General features: G+C 41.0%; 1 protein-coding gene across 3 annotated transcripts; it reads right to left on the minus strand.

The window, feature by feature from the left end:
* Window positions 1-10,454, minus strand: lrrc8c (leucine rich repeat containing 8 VRAC subunit C). Of its 3 annotated transcripts, none has more exons than XM_026927028.3 (4): window positions 10,242-10,454; window positions 9,325-9,491; window positions 4,917-5,058; window positions 1-3,307 (listed from the first exon to the last, which is right to left on the minus strand). In XM_026927028.3, the coding sequence occupies exons 2-4, from the start codon at window positions 9,327-9,329 to the stop codon at window positions 1,037-1,039; spliced, it is 2,418 nt and encodes an 805-aa protein (XP_026782829.1). In that variant the 5' UTR covers window positions 9,330-9,491; window positions 10,242-10,454; the 3' UTR covers window positions 1-1,036. The 3 variants fall into 3 exon arrangements, with proteins under 3 accessions (XP_026782829.1, XP_053084713.1, XP_026782836.1); XM_053228738.1 differs by lacking the exon at window positions 10,242-10,454 and adding an exon at window positions 9,963-10,219; XM_026927035.3 differs by lacking the exon at window positions 9,325-9,491.
* Window positions 10,455-11,386: the final 932 nt, after the last annotated feature.

The following is an 11,386-nucleotide window of genomic DNA, read 5'->3' on the forward strand; positions in this document are numbered from 1 at the left end:
TAAAAACTAAACAGCTCCTCCATTTTATTTGCTGACCAGAGAGACTATGGTACCACCCACTAGGTTACTATTGGCTCACAAGACCAAGGCTTGTGAATTTACAAATCATTGTTCTCATGGATAAAGTCAGCGAAAAAGTTCCCCGCTACCAGAAACAATGATTTTCACGTCCTTTCCCCTTCAGCGAATTAACTTTTCTGCACGGTGAAATTTATGTTTGGTCTGACTGATGTTTATGTGAAAAAGCAAAAAAAAAAAATCATAGTTTTGCTGTAACAAAAGGAGAAATATCATAAATGCCACAGATAAACTGTGCATGGTAGAACCTCTGTAGTAGCCTGGTATTCCAGTCTGTTTCTATTACAGGAGCCACTCACTCACTGAACTTGGTTTAGTGTAAAAACTGGGACAATGAGTCATTTAACATGATCGGCTTCAAACAAAAGAGTTGTGACAGATCTGGCCTAAATGTCCAAAATTGTATGGCATATAACCACTACACATGAAAAGCCCTTCTCCATCTATCACTGTTAGCAACCTTAAAGAGGCTGCAAAGGTCATTTGGTCTTTACAAAGGTAAAATACTGCACTTTGGCAGCCTAGCATGGTTCAGTACTTGTTTTGTAAAACCTTGACATAGATAATGATATCCTCAACATTATTAGTAATATAACACATGCAATGCAATGACTGTCTTCGAATACACATTAACACTGAGGCTTATCTCTATTCTTTGATATGGTAGAGAATTACACATAATAAGGTGCTTATATAAATGAATGATCTAATGTAACATTGTCTTAAAACATTGAAACAACTACATCAACTTTGAGGTACAATACAACACTAAATTCTACTCCAAAGAGACTTGCTTTTGTTAATAAGATAACATTTGCTTTCAAATATCTAAGCATTTAAAAGCATCTACTCACCCGTAAAGTCAAAATATGTGTGGGAGTGGGATACAAGTTCAGTTAAAAAGAATTCGTAATGCTGCCTTTTAACATTTGAGGAATTTTACCAAGGCTAAGAAACATCACTCTGCTTTCATATTATCCCTGACTTCTGAAGGCAGAGTGTCAAAGAGGGTGTCTTCTACCACAAGGCCACTGCGCTTCAAGGCTTGACAGCAGCCAAGCTCAGCTGGCAAAACTTCAAAATGATTGCCCTTTAACTCCAAATAAGTCAGTGAAGCCAGGTAGGAAATCTTTGGTGAGAGCACAGAAAGCATGTTCCTCCCGAGCTTGAGGGTCTTCAGCTTCTTGCAGAAGAACAGTTCATCTGGGAGGTTCTCGATTTTGTTGCTAGAGAGGGAGAAGTACTGAAGGCTCTGCAGAACACCTACTTCTGGAGGAATGAAGCTGATGTCATTGTGGGAAAGGTCAAGATGGCGTAGCTTGTTGCACAGAAACAGGTGCGAGGGCAAAATCTCAATCTTGTTGTGGCTAAAATAGAGGCGCTCCAAACTGCTCAGCTTCTTGATATGCTCAGGGATGTGAGTGATTGCATTGTGCCACAGCTTTAGGCACGTGAGTTTCCGGAGGTGCTGGAAACTGATGATCTCCTCAACAGAGCGCAAGCTGTTCTCCTTAAGGTCCAGCTCCTGCAGGTGGGTCAGACTGAAGATAGCATGCGGAATGCGTTCAAGGTCACAATGAACCAGCTCAAGCTCTATAAGATGCACCATTTTCTTGAGGTTGTTCAGCATGACCAGCTTGGTGCCGTCATTGTGCACATACAGACGCTGCAGGTGGCTGGACACATCCACAACTGACTGGGGGATCTTCGTAAGGTTGCTTTTGAGTGTCAAGGTCTTAAGGGACTTGAGGTCACGTAAAGAGTCCAGGGTTATGTTCTTTGATGCATCTGGACTCAGAGATCCGATTAGATGGAGTTCCTCTAAGTTCCGAAGACTGTAGAGCCACAGAGGAAGCTCACGGTTGTCATCAAACTTCACACGCAGAACTTTAAGGTTTTCTTTCAGGAAAGAGAGGGCCCCTGTGTGGATTTTGAGTGTGCACTGGTGCAGAGAAAGCTCCTGAAGATCTTCTAGCTGGGAAATGGCTGCAGGGATTGTGACATTATTTATAATCTCCAATTTCAAGGATTGCAGCTCAATGACCTCGAAGACTGTATCTGGAAGCCCTGAGAGCATGAAGAGCTGAAGCTCCAGTCGGTCACTGGCATTGGTCTGTAGCTTTTGGCGAAGTTTTTCTACTGTCCACTCATGGTTCAGATTGAGTTGTTTTAGCTTGTTTTCACTCACCTCAGACAGAAACACTGCAAACCTCTTGGAATACAGTGGATCATATTGGTCAATCATGTGCAACATAAAAGCAAAATCATTTTTCACATCCGGGATGTCGTCAATTCCAGTCTCCTGCCGCACGTATTCAAAAGAGTACTCTTTCAGAGAACGGTAGAAAAGCCAGTATGATGTATAAAGGCATGTTAATCCATAGACAATTACAAAACACAAATAGCAGTAGCAGAGCTTGGAGAAGAGATGGGCCATGGTGTGATTGCACAAAAATTTTTTGTAGCCCGTCATATTCTCTACGTCTGCTTCACACTGAACTGTAATTCTAACCTTCGACACCAGAACACTGTTGTAGGCTACTATAAGAACAAACTTGATCACTTTAATTACAGTCTGTCGAACATACATGAGATACAACAAATCCCCTTCCTCCACGTGAAGTCGGAACTTTTTTACCTTCTCAAACAGCGCTTTGGCTTGCTCTCCTTCCTTCTTGTCAAGTGCACTCGCTGTTGGTTTGTCCACTACGATCCTTTCAGGAATAGATCTCAGCGATTGGGTCTTCTCCAGATTACCCTCCCCAGTGGAAGTATTAAGGTTTGATCTACTTGCACTGTTCTTTTTGTGGTCTTTCTCCTCCGGACTCTCTCCTGACACCTCAGACAAAGCCCTCGTAGTCCATGGAGAATCAAAACATTTGCCCAATATGGAGATGAAGTGCTCAATTTTTGAGCTTGAGCCAGGGAATTTGAACCAGAAATTACTGCACGCCATGAATACAAGGGTATGTATGAGCACCAGGTAAGGAAAATACTTGGCATACCAATGCAGAGCTTTTTCATAGCACAGTTGATTTACAAAGCTGTACTGCTGCAGATCCAAATTGGTTTTGAGTCCCTTCATCTCATAGGATACAGGCACTGGGGAGACAGGGGGAAGAGAGGAATTGGTTGGATCCCTTGTGAGCTCCGTCTGATTCAGTGAAGGCACCGTTTGGTTTGGGGCAGACACCCTTTGAGGAAGACATATGATTTTGTCCTGCATTACCTGAAATGATAATGGAGAGACTATGTCAATATTAAAACATTAGAAGCCAGTGTAATTGAGTTTCACTCTGATGTATGGATTTTCTAATGTCTTTCAACCACTTAAGTCCCTGTGTTTTTTTTTCTTCTGGGAAGAAGAGAAAAATAAGGAACATGCAGTAAAGCATAAGGAGCTGTTTTCATCCCAAACCCAAAAATATAATCGTGCAAAAATGAGACCACATAATTGGATAACAAAATTATTTAGGAAAGGAAATGACATGGAACAATCAAGTTCTATTTTAGTATATTGACATTAGTGTGATTCAAACAGGAAATGAGTGGTTATGCTCATGACTCCAGGAGACTCCAGAGGGAGACATGCTCACTTAAATGGCATAAATATGCTCACATACTTTCAGCACAAACATTCTCAAAGAGAGCAGCTCATTCAAGGTTTGGTTATGAACCCAAATCACTTACAGAATTTTGATATAGAGACATCACTATGCTTCCACGTAATTCATGTCAAAAAACTGAAGGGTCTTTTTTCCCCCCTATCTGTGAAAAGCCTCATGTCCGATAGGTTAATTACAATCTGCTTTGTGTGGGAGGCCCTGTCTGGAGTTTGTTCCAAAATAAAGGGCACCATCAGCTGTAGAATAGAGCGAAAGCCACCCTGAACAGCCAGAGTGCTCAATAAACCCTTGGGGCAAAGATCAACAACACTGTATTCACGGCTTGTTTCTGTTCACCATGCATTTGAGCGTCGGCCCTAAAAGAACTCATAAAACCTGCATGATGTGCCCCTGGCCCACTCAATCATCCTCTAACCACACAGCCTTTTAGTGAGGTTGTGTGCTTATTTCTTCTATTCATAACAGGGATACGATTCTATAATGGCAGGAAAAAAAATTAATTAGGGCAGTGATGACTGACATCACTATCCAAGCTTTGTGACGTAAACTCATGCAAATAATCCGGCACTGCTTCCAAGCTATAATGCAAGCACTTCTAAGCGCTGCCACAATGCACTCCACAAGAGGAGCATGGAGTGGATATTCCCACCCAGAGCCAACAGATCTAATCAAAGCTGTTTGTTTAATATAACTGATTATTAGGATTATCCACAGGAACTCAGATAAAGAAGCAGACAGGACACATGACTAGCTGAAGGAGGAGAAAGGAGGGAGACTGCATGAGAAACTCCATTTTTACAAGCAGGGCAGGGCCTAGGAGGGAGCAAGGAAAGGAGGAGCTAACCCGTGTTTGTATGTGCCTGCTGGAATTGCTTCTCCTTCCTGTAAGCAAACCAACACTCAACTATTAAGCACACGTCAGGCAACAGTGGCCTGTCTGTGCACAGATGGAGCTGGGGTGATCGGACTGCGGTGTGGAGGCGTTTACTTTCCACTCATTACACAAGAGGAAGGCTGTATTGCTCTGTCTGTAGTCACGTTGTCTGTTTATACTCAATCTGCAAAGAATGTCTTAATTGCCCTTCATTCAAGCCACTCATGCAGTGAATCCCAGACAGAGCAAGTACTCTGCAAGGAAAGGAGTGGGAGCCACATTCAAATGATATCCAAATGCTCAGAAGAGACATGCAAGACGAAAGGTCTGGCACTAACCTGCAGCGTGCAGCCAAACACGCCAATCATGAGCATGACCACAGAGAGATATTCGGCGAAGACATCCCACCATGGCTTTAGGACTCGGAACGCCGGCTGCTGTTCTGAGAACTGACGGAATTCCGTGACCGGAATCATTTTCCTGCAGGGACACAGTGAGGAAACATGAGCTCAAATTAATGAACTTGAACTGTATCAGGGCTTGTAGTTCATTTCTGCAAGCTGCTCTCTTGACAAGAGCAAATGTTGTGCAAGGATCATTCAGTCATGTCTAAGACATATCATGTTTCAGCATTAATACAACAGGAAGGAAGTGCAGAATACCCGCCTCGCATGAACAACCGCCCTTGAACTGCCCTGATGGCACTGTAAATGCATTTTCCTGAAACAGCCCCCATGTTGTGCATCATCATAGGCCAATCCACTCACACATCTTCCATGCTGCGTGCATTGCACCTTCATGTCCAGCAATGTTCTATGAAGAGCACCTGACCCACAATTGCATGTTTTGTACCAATAATCAGGGTTAACTCTAAGATTCCAGTTTGAAATAGTCTGGTCAAAATAGTAGCAGAGGTGCCAACATTACTAACAAGAAAATCCTAGTATGCAGAGGGGAAAAACAAACCAATTTTTACCACAAGAACCCTAGTGTATGTCAATGGATGAGATGGCTTTTTTTTTCCCCCCCAGATGTATACAAAGCAAGACATTTACATTTATGGCATCTGGCAGACGCCCTTCTCCAGGGAGACTTACATTTATCTCATTTATACAACTGAGCAGTTGAGGGTTAAGGGCCTTGCTCTAGGGCCCAGCAGTGGCAGCTTTGGGGGTGCTGGGATTTGAACTCATGATCTTCCAACCAGTAGTCCAACATCTTAACCGGTGAGCTACCACTACGCGAGAGTAAAACAGCTAGGCAAAGGTCTGGTGTGGCCACTATTTAATAATAAGCATTTTTACTGTAGAGCCCACAGTCCCACCCACTCATTTTCGAATGGCTCACAATGCAGAGGTTTGTGAATTCATAGGAAGAAGTCGACACAAAATGACAGTAACAGCTACTAGAAGCAAAGGCACATCTACCATGTCCTGTGTCCTTTCCCCTTCAGTGAACTTTTCTGCTGGATGAATTTTATTTATGTGTGACCCCTGCTTTAGCTGAAAATACAGAAAAGCTTTGTTTTCAGATGTCTCCCGTATCACCGTTGCAAGGCCTAAACTACACATGATGGCATCTCTGTGGTATCACCAGGCTTTACCGCATGGTAATACATTTTTATTGTGATAAACTACATGATTACAATTTCATCTGCATATGTGTTGTCAGCACATCTACAACACTGACTCCAATTCAGGATTAGAAATAGATTTGGACTAACGAATGGTGTCAGACTGTCCAATTCAATCTGCACTATATCAAGTAGCTGACTGTATGTAAGCACATTATGCTGTTATTTACCAGTTGTTTCATTTTCTTCCAGTTCTCTATTAAATAGTTTATTTCCATAGTAAACACTGAATAATTAAAAAAAAGATTTTATAAAAAATTAACTTTGCATATGTTCCAACTTGTATGCAAATGTCAATAATACTAAATACCATGATCACATACATCATGCAAACACCCTCAAGTAATCACCTACTAGTCATATATTCTTTTTGCAGATCCTTATCCCTGTATGTCAAGCTTTTCTCAAAGATTTCCTCTGGCTAACCAACAAGCCAAGACGAGCCGGGGAGCCCTTATAAAAAGGAAAAAAAAAAAAAAAAAAAAGCATCACAAGTAGCTGATGTATGCTCGACATACTGATGCAATTCCACATCTGGCTGCAATCTAGTTGTGTCTGACTGAACCTAATGCAAGTGCTCTTTAATCTAAGTTCAGATATAATTCTTCCATTCTATCATAACAACACATATCCTCTTTGAATTGATAAATTATTGACACTGGCACTATCCTGCTCTCTACTTTTGGTACTTGTGAAAAGCATTTTGTGGTTGAGTCTTGCAAGCAGTCGGCAAGGAGACAAAAACAAAAAGCCATTTTAGCACACAGAAGACCACAATGACTTCTCAATTAGCCAGCACTATCACTTCTTGTCATCTTTAGAGAGAGCTGAGGTGTCTTTAAATAAGGATGTGTGACTACACTGCAGATTAATGATTCAGAATTCCTGCAAAGTCTTTACAAATGACATATTACAGACAATCTTTTCCAAAGTAAAACACATCCTGTTTAAATAAAAGTGTCATGGTACTCGCAAAGAAGGTTAGAATCATGAACATTTGAAAAAAAAAAATGTCAGAAAGAACTGCTGGTGTGATTGAGAGATCTGTCTAAAGAGGCTATTCTTAGAAAATGGTGTTGTAAACAGTCATAAAAGATTAGTCAGTTAATATATGCAAATGTGATATGCAAATCTACTATTGGCACTTGTTGAGCCAAAACATCTATGAAAGTCTAAAAGACTGTAACTCAAGCCTCCACAGTTTCAGCATTTTCGTAGTACTATTATAAATAAAATAATAAGAAATCAATCAAAGGAGTGCCACAACTATATCCCATAATTGTGTGGTTTATTAAAATGATCACATGGTTTATTCCAGGAATGAAGATGTATAATAAATGTACAACTCTGTATATTGATTCTGAGTACATCAATGTATCTGCTTACATCTTCACATTTTTAAGAAGATGGTATTAAAGTTCCTATAACACTGCAGCAACAGTAAAGGTGCTAATTATTTTTTAAAGCATTTTTTATAGTGTACTTATAAAGCAGGTCACACTTAATACTAGTTTAGACTGTACGATTTTTGGGCTAATTTTTTGTCCCAAACAAAACAAAAAAAAAGTATAAAAGAGTCCTTTGGTCACGAGCTGAAATAATCACTCTTACAAAGCATAATGTGACATGCTCAACATCGACCAATTTAGTGCAACTGCAACCAAAGACATCCAACGTCAAAGTTCTGGCAGTGTTAGAAATGTGATCTCTGCTACGACACTCATCTTAAACCTACAACAGGAGCACAGCATGGATGATGCGAAACTCACTGGATAGCTACAAATACAGTAGTGACAACGCCAAAAAGTAAACAAGTCATCCTAGCGGGCAGAAAAAAATGCTTATGACCTCAAACTCACTTTGAAAAATGTATGTTTATGTGACCCGGTTTTCTGCACAAGCCCATCGTGCTGATTACTGACATAGCAGAAAGTCTTGTCTTTAATCACAGGTCTATCATGAAAGGATCCTCATTGTATAACCTGACATTAAGAACGCAAGTTATCGTAAAGTCTGTTATATATTTTGGGAAAGATTTTAAACTGATTACTGAAATAATCAATTGTAGGCTTCGGTAGTTTATCAAATGATGTACAAACTTGCTTTCTCTGACTTTCAGATCTTCAATATCTTGTAGAATATATGGAACAACATGCCACACCCAGTTATACTGTTTATTGTTGCCATTCTTCGTATCAGTAAAACACAAATACACAAAAAAATATCTATTTGAGATTTCTGTATGACAAACCATCTACCTTCAGACATCTACACTACATATGTATCTTTAAAATCTAAGCTCGTGAATGTGATAGAGCTTATCTCTGCTCCAAGCTTTGGATTTCCTCTGAAATCTGTTTACTGCACTTCAGAATAAACATGTCTGCTGTAATAAACACACAACAGGCTCTGTGAAATGCTGCACAAATACATAACTCTATCTCTCTTTCTCATTTTATATATATATATATATATATATATATATATATATATATATATATTATACACACATACATACATATATATATACACACACACACACACACACACACCTCCCTTATTTAGCTTAGACAGCCAACACACAATAACAATAGTATGTTATGCTGTGAAAGGCTAGCAAAGTGTCTGCAAAAAGATCAACCCATTAATTATTCTCGCCAGATAACTAAGAGAGCAGTGTATCTTGGGTAAAAACAGTAACAAATTTAGACACTGTGTATTCCTCTTTTAAACATGTTTCAAGGGTGTTCACAAAAACGATGTGGATGTTTTAGCACACCAGCTGCGTTAAATCTAGTAAATTTGTACTCTGTAAATATGCATGGCACCATGTCTGAAACTCAGGCGGGTTTAAACACATATGTGGTTTATACTCTGACTATGGTCATCTTAACAGGCTACAATTATGCCAAAGGGTAGTGATGGAGTTCCACCCATGCTTTAAAATCAAACAGATAGGACTGGCTGGCTTGATGAAAAAAAGAAAACGGGACACTGATAGACAGGAAACAGAGCAAATAAGGGTGGTGTGTGAGCTGTTTACGCATTGCTTTAATAACCAAGTACTTCAACCGCAAATGCTCAAATCAAGTTGGATTGCCTAAGGGACTTACATCATACTTAGTTCGCCTTACGAAACGCAAATCTTCAGGATTATTTTGAAAATCTTCGTGGGCTGCTCGCTGTTCCGTGAGATTACACCAAGCTCGAGCATCAGGGACCTGGAAAGCTTTACACTTCTTTATTCTCCTGTCGATCCCTTTCCTGGCAGGAAATGGGACTGTTCTCGCACATGGGTGGTGGGAAAAAAACAAAAAAAAAAACAAAGAAAGAAGACAATGTGTCTCTGAATCATCTCCAGGATATAGTGCTCTGTTGTGGATGGATCATTTAAAACAATAGGTAAAAAGTTCATTTAAAACGTCCTTGGCATTCTCTTTTGGGAATCTATTGTGTGTAACCACAATGTGCACGTTTAAGAGCTGAGAAAGCTACACGTGATGCTTTGCACACACTCTCTGAGCAGATGTTAGGAGATTTCAAACATGTTTACATTACAGAGGATCCACGTTTTCAGTAGCAGTCCTGGCCTCTAGTGATACATTTACACAACTAAAACGTGGCTACTATTCTCTCTCTCTCTCTCTCTCTCTCTTTCTGTGTCTTTTTAAATGAATAAACGCGCGCACACACACACACACACACACACACACACACACACACATGTATTTGCCAGTATTATGATACTCACAGCAGCAGGCTGACAGGATGGCCCAGTCACACAAAATGTTCTATACCCAAACACAATCAAACACGTCGCGCGCCACTAGACTGGAGCACGTTTTCTGGATGAATGGGTTGCTCTTGGCGCGCGCGACACACAACAAAACAAAGTTTAAACATCTATTTACACCAAAACGCTTATTTCTGAATCTGCGCCATGGTTAAAGCGTGTCTTTTAAAAAACAGAGCTCAGTAGTTGTTTCAGTGTAAAAAGGTGAGTAAAAACAAGACAGAGAAGAGCACTTACCCCGAAAATGGAAGAGCACGAGCGGGTTTTTAGGGGATAAATGAAGGAGGGAGGCGGCATGTCCTTGGGACTGCGGTGTAGACCTCGTCTCTCTCTCTCTCTCTCTCTCCCTCTCTCTCTCTCTCTCTCTTCCTGCTCAAATCACAAATGAGCTGCAGTGACCTTCTCCGCCGCCGGAGGCTGTCGTCAACCGAGTCAAGCTTTTCTTTAATACTAACTAGTTTTATTTTCGCGCGGATTTCATCCGGTCTGACCGGAACTGCTGCACTTACCAAAATAAATAAATAAATAAATAATTTTTTTTTTTTTTTTTGCAAGGCATAACAAAACATTAAACATTTACAAGCGTAAATATAATAAACAAAAAGAATCCAGAGGGTTAAAGTAAATGAAATTCTGAACTAAGCCATACACTGATCAGCCATAACATTATGACCACCTGCCTAATATTATGTTGGTCCCCCTTTTGCTGCCAAAACAGCCCTGTCCCATCCGTCGAGGCATAGACTCCACTAGATCCCTGAAGGTGTGCTGTGGTATCTGGCACAAAGACGTTAACAACAGATCCTTTAAGTCCTGTAAGTTGCGAGGTGGGGCCTCCATGGATCAGACTTGATGGCCAGCACACCCCACAGATGTTCGATCGGATTGAGATCTGGGGAATTTGGAGGCCAAGTCAACACCTTCAACTCTTTGTCATGTTCCTCGAACCATTCCTGAACAATTTTTGCAGTGTGGCAGGGTGCATTATCCTGCTGAAAGAGGCCACTCCCATTAGGGAATACTGTTGCCATGAAGGGGTGTACCTAGTCTGCAACAATGTATAGGTAGGTGGTACGTGTCAAAATAGCATCCACATGAATGCCAGGACCCAAGTTTTCCCAGCAGAACATTGCCCAGAGCATCACACTGCCTCCGCTGGCTTGCGTTCTTCCCATAGTGCATGCTGGTGCCATCTCTTCTCCAGGTAAACGATGCACACGCACCCGGCCTTCCACTTGATGTAAAAGAAAATGTGATTTATCGGACCAGGCCACCTTCTTCCATTGCTCCGTGGTCCAGTTCTGATGATCACCTGTCCATTGTAGGCACTTTTGGCAGTGGTCAGAGGTGGACCTGCCGTTTTAAAGATTCTCTGACCCAGT

Source organism: Pangasianodon hypophthalmus, chromosome 2 (assembly GCF_027358585.1).
Source record: "Pangasianodon hypophthalmus isolate fPanHyp1 chromosome 2, fPanHyp1.pri, whole genome shotgun sequence".
NCBI lineage: Eukaryota > Metazoa > Chordata > Actinopteri > Siluriformes > Pangasiidae > Pangasianodon > Pangasianodon hypophthalmus.

What these genes read in the sequence shown, in the direction of transcription:
- lrrc8c (XM_026927028.3), bottom strand. An exon ending in TGTTTGGCTGCACGCTGCAG is followed by an intron (nt 3,308 to 4,916) that starts GTTAGTGCCAGA and finishes TTATCATTTCAG; the next exon opens with GTAATGCAGGACAAAATCAT.